Genomic DNA, 14,680 nt, shown 5'->3' with positions numbered 1-14,680 from the left:
ACACTCTTCAAGAATTTCGTTAGGAAAAGACCCGCAATTAACTTCACAAACATTCATAATATTCTTGTTTTTCTTTCAATTTTTTAGCTGCACAGTCCCCCAGTACAGTACACATTCATTCAAGAGAGAATTAGTGCATTATTGCTATTAACTTGGGGAAGGGATATTATACACTACAGGTTTAACCGTCTACAGCTCCCTGTAGTATCACGGAATTCACTCCCTGATGTCTTAAGAGACATCCTATCATTCTGTTCCTCTTTAACCCTCTACAGCTCCCTCTAGTATCATGGAAGTCATTCCCCGATGTCTTAAGAGACATCCTTTCGTCCTGTTCCTTTTTCATGTCAGAGTTTCCCATGTATTCCCTTCCCCGCCAATTCTTCTGAGAACTACTTCTTTTATTACCTTATCAGTACATCTAATTTTCAACATTCTTCTGTAGCACCACGTCTCAAATGCTTCTATTCTCTTCTCTTTCGGTTTCCCGCAGTCCGTATCCCACTACCATACAATGCTGTGCTCCAAACATACATTGTCAGAACTTTCTTCCTCAAATTAAGGTCAATGTTTGATACTAGCAGACTTCTCTTGGCCAGGAAAGCCCACTCTTTGCCAATAGAAGTCTGCTTTTATATCCTGCTTGCTCCATCTGTGATGGGTTATTTTGCTGCCTAGGCAATAGAATTCCTTATCTTCATCTACTTCATGATCACCAATCATGTTGTTAAATTTCTCGCGGACCTCATTTGTGCTACTTTTCATTGTCTTTCCTCACTTTACTCTCAGTTCACGTTCTGAACTCATTAGACTGGCCATTCCATTCAACAGATCCTGTAAATCTTCTTCACTTTCTCTGAGGTAGCAACCTCATCAGTGAATCTTACGGTTGATGTCCTTTCACCTTGAATTTGAATTCAATTCCACTCTTGAACGCTGCTTATACGCCAGAACGTTTTGGGCAGACAGTGTATGCATCATCATGGGATTTAGCGTTGACAATATTGAGTCATTCAGAAGAACTGCTGCGTTCATTCAGCGAACGCTAGGCGGAAAAACGATATGCCCTTGGATACAACTTCCTTAAGCACTGTATAAAAATGAGTGCTCTATTCACCATATTTGATTTCAGTAGGTTTCCAGCAAAATTGAATGTGGTAAATAAATGTAAATGTCACATGACTAGGGCCTCCCGTCGGGTAGACCGTTCGCCGGGCGCAAGTCTTTCGATTTGACACCACTTCGGCGACTTGCGCGTCGATGGGGATGAAATGATAATGATTAGGACAACACAACACCCACTCCGTGATCGGAGAAAATCTCCGACCCAGCCGGGAATCGAACCCGGGCCCCTCATGATTGACATTCTGTCGCGCTGACCACTTAGCTACCGGGGGCGAACACTGTACGTGGTCAAATCCATGTTTAAAAGTTTCCTTGTGGTCCAATCCTACTATTTTGCACAGCAGTATTTGAGAACATTTTATTGTAAATTTATATATTCGTATTCTCTCTCATGGTTTTTCCTCATTGTATTAATTCTTAAATTCTTCTGCTTATAAATCTTCTAATCAACATTATGTAACCTACGTAGTACTGACTCTTTTCATCACCAAATAGCTTTGGCTCGCATGATTATATAGTGGACAGCACATCTGGCTAGTAATCAGAAGACCCAGGTTCAAGCCCCGGCCTTGCCACAAATTTCAATTAATTACTTCAGCTTCTGCCCTCATCATTGATCAACTTGAGATGCACAACGTCTCCAGAAAAATGTCATTACATCGGATCAACAGCTCACCTATGTCTGAGATGCGGGCAGTATTTCCCCGTTCTATACAAAGCTGGGGTGCTAGTCCAATATTGGAGAGCCTTAGAGATAGTAATGATTTAAGAAGGGGAAAATCAAGATGGGCTGAGATGTGAATTGAAGTTTGTGTTAGGGAGGGCATTGAAGTAGAGTACTGTGTGCAATAGTGCATAGCGTATCTGTCTATAAGTAGGATACTGCCTTGGAACTAATTATAATTCAGCATTACAGCTTCTGTCCTCATCGTAGATTCGTAGATAAAAACGCAGTTTTAGACGTCGGCATTTACACTACTGGCCATTAAAATTGCTACATCAAGAAGATATGCAGATGATAAACGGGTATTCATTGGACAAATATATTATACTAGAACTGACATGTGATTACATATTCACGCAATTTGGTTGCATAGATCTTGAGAAATTAGTACGCAGAACAACCACCGCTGGCCGTAATAACGGCCTTGATATGCCTGGGTATTGAGTCAAACAGAGCTTGGATGGCGTGTACAGGTACAGCTTCCCATGCACCTTCAACACGATACCACAGTTCATCAAGAGTAGTGACTGGCGTATTGTGACAAGCCAGTTACTCGGCCACCATTGACCAGACGTTTTCAATTGGTGAGAGATCTGGAGAATGTGCTGGCCACGGCAGCAGTCGAATATTTTCTGTATCCAGAAAGGCCCGTACAGGACCTGCAACATGCGGTCGTGCATTATCCTGCTGAAATGTAGGGTTTCGCAGGGATCGATTGAAGGGTAGAGCCACGGGTCGTAACACATCTGAAATGTAATGTACACTGTTCAAAGTGCCATCAATGCGAACAAAAGGTGACGAATATAGGCTTCCATTGTGCGTTCACCGCGATGTCCCCAAACACGGATGTGACCATCATGATGCTGTAAACATAACCTAGATTCATTCCAAAAAAATGACGTTTTGCCACTCGTGCACCCAGGTTCGTCGTTGAGTACACCATCGCAGGCGCTCCTGTCCGTGATGCAGCGTCAAGGGTAACAGCCATGGTCTCCGAGCTGGTAGTCCATGCTGCTGCAAACGTCGTCGAACTGTTCGTGCAGATGGTTGTTGTCTTGCAAACGCCCCTATCTGTTGACTCAGGGATCGAGACGTGGCTACACGGTCCGTTACAGCCATGCGGATAAGATGCCTGTCATCTCGACTGACAGTGATACGAGGCCGTTGGGATCCAGCACGGCGTTCCGTATTACCCTCCTGCACCCACCGATTCCATATTCTGCTAACAGTCATTGGACCTCGACCAACGCGAGCAGCAATGTCGCGATACGATAAACCGCAATTGCGATAGGCTACAATCCGACATTTATCAAAGTCCGAAACTTGATGGTAAGCATTTCTCCTCCTTACACGAGGCATCGCAACGACGTTTCACCAAGCAACGTTTGTCAACTCCTGTTTGTGTATGAGAAATCGGTTGGACACTTTCCTCACGTCAGCACGTTGTAGGTGTCGCCACCGGCGCGAACCTTGTGTGAATGCTCTGAAAAGCTAATCATTAGCACATCACAGCATCTTCTTCCTGTCGGTTAAATTTCGCGTCTGTTGCACGTCATCTTCGTGGTGTAGCAATTTTAATGGCCAGTAGTGTAATTGCTCCAAACAAAACGCTGACGCAGAGGGGCTTACCTGGCGGAGGCGACCGCGCAGCTGCGCCGGGACGAAGGCGGTGAGGTTGTAGAGGCGCGCAGCCGTCCACAAGGAGGCGAACTCCATGATGAGGTTCCCGAGGCGGCCGCCAGAGCGCACTGTGGCGGCGCCTCGCGGCAGGCACTGAACGCTCACCTCGGACAGCGCGACGCCCGGGAAGTGGTCGTTGTAGCTGGAGAAGCGGTACACGTACGGCTCCTTCGCCGCCGCCTCATCGTCCTGCCAGAAGACCACGTCGCGCGGCAGCCGGTGCCCCGGCAGCGGGGGCGTGTCCGACACGTAGTATGCGCAGATGTAGACCAACAGCGCCGCAGACGCCACCGTCGCCAATAGCGCCTGTCTCAAGACCATCGCGCGCGGACTCGTGCGCATTTGCCGCCCGGTCACATGCAACTCCCACCTCACCGTCCGCCTTTGGGAATCTCTGGGGTCACTACCACGGTGCGAGGCGCCTTGGAACGTCAGCACAAGTTACACGACATTCTCAACATTCGCACTAATGAATGATAGAATCATATCCAAAATGTTCGCCGAGTTACACTACCACAGTGATAGTATTCTCATGTCTGTTTTCAGTGTCACCCACTTAGAGCACTACACGCTCTTCATCAGTGACATATTCCTACATATGAAGCGGCAAAGTCATTGCTGTATATCTGCCAATCCTCGCCCATTCGATCATCTGCAGTCATTGGCCCTTCTGCAAATGAAGAAAAAGAAGATATTAGTTTTGGGTAGACGTTCGTAACGTTTTTGTTTTGTTTGTTAGTTTGCCGTTGCCATGATTTTATTTATTGACTGGGATTTTTATTTGTAGTTCAGTGTTGGTATCTGAGAATATGGTGTTGTGATGATTTTGGTTTGTGGGGCGCTCAAATGCGCGGTCATCAGCGCCCGTACAATGTCCGAATCTTTACACAGACCAATTCTAGCCACATCTGCGAATGATGGTGATGATCAAACGATAGGGACAACACAAACACCCAGTCCCAGGGCAGAGAAAATCCCTAACCCGGCCGAGAATCGAGCCCGGGAACTTGAGATCCAAAGGCAGCAACGCTAGTATTTGAGATTACATATTGTCAATTTGTCATTTGAAGGTAGCGATTGGAGCAAGGGTCGTTAGAAAATAGAGTGCCAAGTGGAGGAAGCTAAATGGTTGGACATCCATGACTCTTCACTGAACTTGGGTTTCGGAGGCTTGCCTGCCCTGTAAAGTAAGATAGATGGTGATCTGTGGCATCTCTGCCGAAACTACACAATGCCGGTGCAGGGACAAGTGTTTCGCAACACGCCGTTCGTCGTTCATTGTTGAACATGGCGCACCCTGGCTACCCACCCATACGTGCTCAGACGTTGACCCACTGACATCGTCGATTACGGTAGCAGTGGGCACGGTACCATCGGGATTCGACAACCGATCAACGAAAACCTGTCGGTTCTTCCAGTGAATCACATTTTTGCTACTCTAAGTCGATGGTCGTTTCCATAAACGCCATCATCGAGGTGAACAGCGGCTCGAAACGTGCAGTGCGCTACGGACCCATGCTGATGGGAGAAGTATTATGCTATGGGAGACTTTCTCCTGCTCTTTCATGGGACCTGTGGTAGTAATCGAAGACTCACTGACAGCTGCGAACAACCTGCATCGCTTCATGCTTGATGCCTTCCCCGACTGCGATGTTATATTTCAGCAGTATGATTGTCCGTGTCTCGGAGCCAGAACCGTAGTACCGTGGTTTGAGTAGCATTGCAGTGAATTCAGGTTGACGTCTCGGCGACCAAATTCGCCTCATGTAAATCCTCTGGAATCAATCTGGGTCGGTAACGGGAGCCATCACCGAGCACGCAAATCAGCGGCCCGTTATTTACGCTAATTACATAACCTGTGCTCAGACATGTAATCGACATACCTCCACAAACCTACCAACAACATTTGGATCTCTGATACATAGAATCAGTGATGTATTTCGCTCCAAAACCGGACACACAAACTGATAAGTGGATGATAATAATGTTTTGGCTGAACAGTGTCTATTTATTTGGCCACGTACCGGCGCTTCAGTCCGCAAACGCGCGACTGCTACGGTCGCAGGTTCGATTCAAATGGGTCTGAGCACATCTATGGTCATCAGTCCCCTAGAACTTAGAACTACTTAAACCTAACTAACCTAAGGACATCACACACATCCATGCCCGAGGCAGGATTCGAACCTGCGACCGTAGCAGTCGCGCGGCTCCGGACTGAGCGCCTAGAACCGCTAGATCACCGCGGCCGGCCGCAGGTTCGAATCCTGCCTCGGGCATGGATGTGTGTGATGTCCTTAGGTTGGTTAGGTTTAAGTATTTCTGAGTTCTAGGGGACTGATGGCCTCCGATGTTAAGTCCCATAGTGCTCGGAGCCATTTGAACCATTTTTCACGTACTGGCTTTCGGCTTCGTAGGCTACCTTCTGATGACAACTAGTTGTTCCCACCTGCAGATGCTGTAATAATCCAAAGCCGATTAGTGACGAAATAAATATAATTTTGCAGAAAATTAGGAAGTGTTCTTTATTTAATATTATTATCACGATCTGCCAATCATAAACGAAAAATTTTGTTATTTGTTAAATAAGTAACCCATAATTGTCCAAAAGTCCCAAATATGATCATTGGCACGTGATGCGATGAGGTGGAGGTCGTAACTTGTGAAACACATGTACGCACAATTTTATTTGAAATTCGAGCGGAGTCACTAACGACAGTAACTCATCTCAACGAGTCACTTGCTTAGTGCCTGGCACCTAGTTGTTCGAACGAGCTATAGCCTTGCTTATCACACAGCCGATTATTCGCCCGCAGACGTGGCCAAAGTAATAGATAATGCGTGCATTAGCAAACAGGAGAAACGTCTGTGTAACTTTAGGTAAGCAAATAGACATAATCTGGGCTTCCAGGAAGACGTGGTGGATATTTTGATAACACCAAAAAGTGCGTGAGTACTATTTTTCACAAAATGGAGCTTGACCAATGCACTAAAAAAATTATAAATATTCAGCATGTTTCAGAATTCAGAAATTAATTTGCAATGTGAATTTAAAATGATTCGTTGCACATCATTACGATTTATCGTGCAAAAGATCCGTGGGACATTAAACTAACTAAATAACTAAGCTGAGGTCATTTCGATGTTCCTGGTAATGGCGCTTGATGCAACTAGTAGAAAATCCTCATTCACAGATTAAATAAATCAGCACTTGTCCTCATTTATAAATTCTGATTTGGAAAACTGTCGAGCAAATACATGGGTTCTAAGGTAATTTTTAGCGAATGTAGGAGTGATTTCAAATGGTGAAATTCGAGCCGAAGTACAATGTCTTGGACGTCAAGATGGCAACACTCTAAAACTCGATTTTCAGAAAACAGCACTGGAAATATTTTCGCAAAAAATTCTTGGCGAGTACACGTTATTATAAGCAAAAATACTCTTAAGAATTCTCATTTCAGCTGCAGCAAGACTTAAATGTGCATTGGCCGAGAAGAAACTGGTGTTCGGGATAAAAACTGGCCTAGTGCGAATAGTACCCGCGCTCTGAGGGTTCCGTACAAAATTTTGTGTACAGGATGGTCACAAACAGTTTGAAAAGCTTTTACGGGTTCTGCAGGGAAGGTTGTGCTGAGAAATAGTTCGATACGTTGCGCCGTTTCCGCGTTATTTAACACTGAAGTTAGCCAATCAAGTCGTCGCCGCGTGCAATTTAAAGCACCTTGTAGGAGACAGCGTTGCTAGACACGATCTCCAGTGCTAAATAACTCTGACACTGCGCAACGTATCGACTTATTTCTTAACAATTACTTCTCTGCACAACCTCTCCTGCAACATTCTCACAAGCTTTTCAGACTGTTTCTGACTACCCTTTATAGATAGTTCACCTTTCCTGGGAATCGAGAATCTCAATTTTTGGCCGTTATCGATATCGATACTGTCAAAATATCTGTCCTAGGAATTCCAAAACTTTCAGTCTTACGAGAATGTTTTAATTATAAGCTATAACTTCAAATTTTTTGCGTAATTAAGTATTTTCTATTGCAATTTTCATTTATTTGATTAATTCTGGAGTTATATGATGGTGCTATGCGAATTAGCAACAAACTATGTGACATAAATGGCCGTATCATTTGACTGTATTGACGTATAAGCTTACATATTTACACAACCGAGGGACCATAGACCTTAGTATGTGACATTAATTTCAACTTCATTCGTCAAACATTTCCTAAGAAAAATTGGTCTTTACAGATGGACAGACAATCGAATAACAAATGTCAATTTTTTTTTCGTTTGATATAAACACAGATTAACAATTTTCGGGTGTTTTCCTTTACTTGCACTATTATATGTTGCTCCTTGTCAAATTTCATAATTCTAGGTGAACGGGAAGTACTCTATAGGTTTTGATGACTGACTTTGCGAGTATCAATTTGTGACATAAATGGCCGTATCTTTTGATTACATTGTCTTAGATGCTTAAATTTTTTTACACCGCCAACGCACCGTAGACGTTAGTATGTGAAATAAATTTTAGTGTGATAAGTCTATTGTTCCTGAGAAAAAGAGTTCTTAACAGTCAGATAGGCAGATACACGGGCAAAAGTTGATCCTATAAGGGTTCCGTTTTTACCGATGCAGGTACATAACCATAAAAACAGAAGTGTTTCTCTATGTAAACGCCATAGGAGCGGACCAGTTTTCAGGAATGTCCTGACACTTTATGACCTCAGTCATCCACTTCTGTTCCAGATATTTCTGTGTGAAGCACGGAAACGGCCTCCTCTGCAAAATTCATCTCGGACCATCCGTATTTATTCCACCCCCCCCTGCCCCCCTCCACCCCTCTCCTCAGACTAGCACGTCGTCGACGGATGGCTGCAGAATAGTAAGGCGTCCGGTCTGTGGTCATAAGCACCATAACGATACCGTAACTAGGCCTTTAACCTCTGTTCACCGCGGCGGCTCCAGGCACCAGTTGATTTGGGGGATGAGACCAAACAGCAAGGTCATCGTTCTCATCGGATTAGGGAAGGATGGGGAAGAAAGTCGGCAGTGTCCTTCCAAAGAACCATCCCGGCATTTGCTTGAAGCGATTTAGGGAAATCACAGATGGCCGGACGCGCAATTGAACCGTCGTCCTCCCGAATGCGAGTCCAGTGTGCTAACCACTGCGCCACCTTGCTCGGTTTGGGGCTCCAGGCAGTTCAGCACTACACCACCTTCATGGAGCGTGACGGACCATACCGGACGTTCAGGCAGTTCAGCACTATGCCAACTTCATGTCGCAGGTCGACCTAGCCAGGTGATCAGGCAGTTCAGTACTATGGCACCTTCACAGCACTGGGCAGACCATGTTGGGTTGTCTCGCAGTTCAGCACTACGCTACCTTCATGGCGCTAGCGGACCATGCTGTGTGTTCGGCCAGTTCAGCACTATGCCACCTACACCGTGCCGGGCTGACTGTGCCAGGCGTCTGTGTTGTTCAGTGCCATGCCACCTTCACGGTGCTGGGCGACTACGCCGGCAGTGCGAGTAGTTCAGCACTATGGCACCTTCAAAACGCCGAGCCGACCATGCTGGGTGGTAATAAGGCGGGATCCCTACAACACTGCAGCAGCCACCACAGTAGTGCATGCTCAGCACTGTCACCTGCGAGTCCGGCACACTAGGAGACGCCATAATGGCGTATCTGCCTCGCTTGTCTTCAAAGTCTAACAAATGTAAATTAACAGTAATAAGAAGTTCTTGTATTTGTGAACTGCCTTGTTCTGCTGCACCTGCATCCCTTCTCTACAGAGAACCGCCACCCACATCCAGCCATCCCAGAAACATCATAACACTAAGCCTCAGGAAGTCTTTTAAAAATTTGCAGTCTCATTTTTTCTTAGTACAAAAAAACAAATTACAAAAACATGCGAGCTTTATGTGCATAAACTTAATACACAGACAGAAAAAATTAGAATATCAAAAAATAATTAGTGTAGAGTAATTAAATTTTGGGAATACTTTTCTCTAGGTAACACAAGTGATTATCATTGGAAGATCACAGGATAATGTAAGCGTGAAATAAGCCTTGCAAACGTGAAATGCTAGTGCATTAATATCCGATGTAAAACCGTCAGAACGTTGAATGGAAGCATGCAAACGTGTATGCATTGTGTTGTACAAGTGCTGGATTTCTGTTTGTGGGATGTAGTTCCATGCCTGTTACACTTCGTCGGTCAATACACAGACGTGTAACGCTGTTTGTGGATGACGCTGGAGTTGGCATCTAATAATGTTCCCCAGGTGCTATAATGGAGAGTGATCTGGTGATCGAGAGGGCCAAGGCAACTTGTCGACTGTAGGGCATGTCAGGTTACAACAACGGTTTGTGGACGAGTGTTATCTTGTTGGAAAACACCCAATGGATTGCTGTTGATGAATGGCAGCCCAACAGGTCGAATCACCAGACTGACGCACAAATTTACTCCGGATGCGTGGGATAACCACGAGAGTGCTCCGGTGTCATACGAAGTCGCACCCCAGACCAGAACTCGAGGTATACGTCAAATATGCCTGGCACGCAGACACGTAGGTTGCAGGCCATCTCCTGACCTCCTGACTAACACAGACCATCACTGGCGGCGAGGCAGAACCTGCTTTTATCAGAAAAAACAACAGACTTTCACCCTGCCCTCTAGCTTGACATCACTGAATTCGCAAATGGAGGTGGTTTGGGGTCAGTGGAATGCAGGCTTACAGGGCGTCTGACTCAGCTGTTCTTGAAATAACCGATTTTTAGTAGTTCGTTGTGTCACTGTGGTGTGTGTGTGTGGGGATGCAGTGCTACGCGCCATAGCGATACGCCGAACATAATGGTCGTCCCACTCGCTAGCGCCACGTGGCCGTCCGCAGTCTGGTCTTCTTGCGGCCCTACACTCTCACCGCTGCCATCAATCATGTGGCTTCATTCTTGTCAAGTCTTTCTGCTGTAACAGAAAAGGAACATCCAGCTTCTCGTTGCCCCATTAGGACGTCATTCAAACTCAGTGAGGTGTTGACAATGCCGTCTTTCTCGCCTTAAAGGCGTTCTTGACTGACATAAACTAACAACGTCCAGTCTCAAAAGTAACTAACACTTACGTCCATTATAGCGCGTATTCAAAGCAAACGTGATCTGAATCCGTATAGTGGTGCTACTTGCGCCTCTCTTATGCGGCTGGTACGAAATCTGAAGATTCATCTTTCACTTTCGCTTATGTTGCTCAACTCCTTCTTGGTGTTGCAATTTTTTTCCTCAGTGTACTTCCGTAACTAATTTTTTTCTCTCAGGTTATATTTCGGATCGGGAGTCGAGCCGAAAACCTTGCTTTTCGTGGCCAATGCTCTTACCAAATGAGCTATGCAGACACGACTCACAAGCAGCCCTCGCAGTTGCTCTTCTGCCAGCACCTACCTTCTACTTCACAATCTCGCAGTTCTCCAGCTATTGGAATAGCTAGCAATCCTGGGAGAAATGTGTCCGCGTAGATGCGGCTCAGCCAGAGTCCCGTTTCAAGACTGACTGCACAAGCTCCTAAGAGGACTTCTTAATTCCACGACCACTCACTTAATCATGTCTGTTTTCATGCAGCTGTGGACACAAAAAATAATAAGATTTAGGTGTAACGACTCGTCATTGGGGACGGAGCGCAAACTCGGAGTACAGACGGATAGGGAAGGAAATCGGACATGCCTAGAACTGCGCTCTACCAAACTACAGTTCGGTAGCTTTGGTACCCTACATTAATGATGTAGTAAATGTCAAGATTAGCGGTACTATTGGTAGCACTAGTAGGGAATGAAATATAAATGAATGTGTAAGACAGAAACGGGGAGCCGACGACTTCTCTTTGTTTGTTTGTTTGTTTCGTTGTTTGTTTTGCACATAATTAGAACCGCACACCATTCGGTGTTAGCCCTTTCCGTATTTTCTATCCTTCCAGAATATAAACTGCGTTTTATTGGTAATAAAATTAACTGTTCACGTAACCTCTGCGCTTTTATGTAACCAAAACAATTACTTTTGATGCAAGTACAGTTTATATGCACAACGGTACGTTCTTCATCATGATCAAAGGCAAGAGTTTCCTATTACTATTGATAAATTCGAAAGTTGTTTATCAATAACAGAAACATGTTTTCTATGATTTCGACGAAGTACTGAAGCGATGCTTGAAGTAATTTTGTTTTGTTGAAGAAATTGTGTTTTTTAGCGCTATGTGATAGATTTGTGTTGTTTCCTTTATTTTTACTACAGAATCACTCTGTTCCACGTTGCAAATTATCCATTTTCGAGTAAAATCTGAACTAAACATTGACGATTTCAGTCTTTCTGTAAATACTGTTCATTTTTAAGTAACAGACAGGAGGATAATGTGTAGAACGATAATGTTCATAGGTTACAAGGAACTTTATGTATCCTCTGTCAGTTTCTACGCGGTTTACTGCTTCCAGTTTTTAGGGGAATCTAGTAAGACTCTGATCACATGAAAGTGATCGGTATGACGTAACGCCCGATAAGTATGCAACGCACCTAACGTACAGGTTGGCGCAGATACTACCCCAACTGATCGAAGCTACTCGGGAAACCAATGTAGTCTACCCTTACTTGTGATAGGCTACAGGAACTTACGGCAGTCTTACAACTGTAGCCGTAGCCCTTTTCTATTCAACCAACCCGGTATCTTCCAGGAGCGATTTAGGGACGTTACCAAAGCCCTACTTCTGGATGGCCAGATGGCCAAAACGCGAGTGCAGTGTGCCAGTGTGCTAACCAGTCCGCCACCTCGCTCAGTGACACACTTCACTTCGCTGTCAGGAACGAAAATAGCTTCCTTGTGCCAAAAAAATTATAAGACGAGAATATCAGACGACGCAAAATAGTGATGCACTTTCCTTGGTTGCCAGATTTTTTTTTTAATTTTTCATTTGTGACGCGTTTCGGGATAACCCATCATCATGTCAGTCCTATGAAACACACGATATAAGACAAGATATTAAAAGACTTCCATTTCTACAATGCAAGGAAGTTCAGAAAGTATTATCTGTTAAAAATAATATAAAGTCACTAGTTGCTTTCTGTTCTATTCTGTAGCACCATCACTGCGCAAACAGACGTATCAACTTCACATAATACAAGGTAAACACCTTAGTAACTTTTCGTTATTGTTATATGACAACACTTGTTGAAAAAGTACATGTTTTATTCAACTTACATGTATATAAAAGGTGTTAATAAACGAGTCACATTTGTGAAGTAACAGGCTAGTTGTGGCACCCTGAAAATATTCTAAGTTCGGAGTTCGCGTGGCCAAGCTGGGGCCTAACGGCGGGTCGCAGTAGGAATCTATCGTTTCCATGTTATTCAACTTATTTTTTATTTAATTGCTGGACCATTGACGCCAATAATTGTTTTGCAGAAATGTACCACATTCTCAAAAGAACTTCTACTATCTTACTCATCATTTAAAGTCGTTAAGATAGTACTTGCAAATTTTATTTAATTGCAATCTTTCATTTATAAATTTCTACGTTACATTCGCAATTGCCGAGTGATAGGAACCTTTGACCATTCGATCCATGTGTATATTAATATTGTATACTATAGACTCAGCAGTATTTGGCTTGTAATGCAGCAACTACGTATCCCAGCCCCTAGACAACGAAACCAGCCAAAACGTTTAATATTTCAACTCTGAGTCGGAGGGTACGTAGTTGAGGGCCACCACACAACCTCATTTCAACATTTCATTATTGGAAAGCCCGCACAATGCAGTAACTGTAACATTCCAAAGATGCTAAATTTGCAACATAGAACGTAGCACAAATCGAAACAGCTCAGTAGACAAATTTCAACCAAACGTTAAAAGCAATACTACATGGCAAAATCAAAATTACAAGTGGCCCAGTAAATCTTAAACTTGAAAACGTAAGAGGAAAGGGGCGCGGACGCTGATTACGATTGCATGGAGCTACAGCCAATCTATGGTCCGGTAGAGGATAATGCTGATATAGGTTATGCGATTTCATTAAAAAGTTGTCAGTAATTGCAGTTGGCAACTTCTTCCAAAAAGTCCTATTGCTACAGAGCTTCATGCTCCTAGAATGGCACCTAGGGATATAGCGCATATGAAAATATTCAGTATGCAAATTTCAATCAACTTATTTAAAAAATAACACACGACAGTGACGGTTGTCCAAAAAACAATAGTACACGACAGTAAAAACGTAGGCCTTTTAATATCTCGTATCTTCCATCCACAGATCTGATGATAGGATTATCCGGAAACCAAGCCAAGTGTATTACCATTTAGTGCCAAGGATGATCGCAGGTTGTAGTGTCCCTTTTGCAATATTCACCTTATCGAGGTGAAACATAAATAATAATGACTCTATGTGACTCAAAATGAGCTGCAAACATCGATTTATCTGCGAAAGGTAATAACGCTAACTGTAAAAATATACAATATAGATCGATAGATGCAGAAAAGACATTATTTCTATTGTATGAGATTATAATGTGTAAGTAATTATAAGAAATATTATCTTTGTAAGAGTATAAAATACAATGCTATGCTCGTTCTTCTGTCTAGTCTGTTTTGTTCTGTTCGTTCTGGTGTTAGCTGGAATAAGGTACGCAAGCTATTGTGCTGCGCTAGCATTTGTTTCTGTCGTAACGTAATTGCAAATATTTAATGGTGCAAACTGTGTCCTAGTAAGAATACATTAGTATAAAGTGATCTCCGTATATTATTTCAAGAACCTACGCCACATTTATCTTATGAAAAGAATATTTAATGAAAATTATTTAGTATGTTTCCAGCTGCTGCGGAGCGCGTAACAGTGACCTCTGACTGTTAACAATTAGCCGCCGTTACGCGGTACATTTAAAAATATTTTTTCACAGCACAATGTCTGATAGCCAGAGCGGAAGAAATTATGTAAAAATATTCAGTGAGATTGATTGAAGTAATCCAGTGAAATAATTTTATTAAAACTTGTCTATTTTCTGTGATAGTGAACTGGAGCTGAGTAATACTACGCTATTGCATTTACAGTAATTTGTAGGGAGCCTGACGCTCGATAAAACCAGATATAATTCGTAATTGCCAACCTACAAAATTC

General features: G+C 43.6%; 1 protein-coding gene across 1 annotated transcript in view; it reads right to left on the bottom strand.

Moving 5' to 3' along the window:
• The window catches only part of LOC124776247 (galactoside alpha-(1,2)-fucosyltransferase 2-like), a 191,660-nt gene that overhangs the window by 158,908 nt on the left and 18,072 nt on the right, over nucleotides 1–14,680 (bottom strand). Inside the window, exon 2 of the mRNA XM_047251112.1 lies at nucleotides 3,479–4,199. Coding sequence (XP_047107068.1) covers nucleotides 3,479–3,871 — 393 coding nt within the window. The 5' untranslated portion in view covers nucleotides 3,872–4,199. The remainder of the gene's footprint in view (nucleotides 1–3,478; nucleotides 4,200–14,680) is intronic.

The sequence above is a fragment of the Schistocerca piceifrons genome, chromosome 2, assembly GCF_021461385.2.
Source record: "Schistocerca piceifrons isolate TAMUIC-IGC-003096 chromosome 2, iqSchPice1.1, whole genome shotgun sequence".
NCBI classification, from domain to species: Eukaryota; Metazoa; Arthropoda; class Insecta; order Orthoptera; family Acrididae; genus Schistocerca; species Schistocerca piceifrons.
This window is presented reverse-complemented; position numbering and strand designations above follow the sequence as displayed.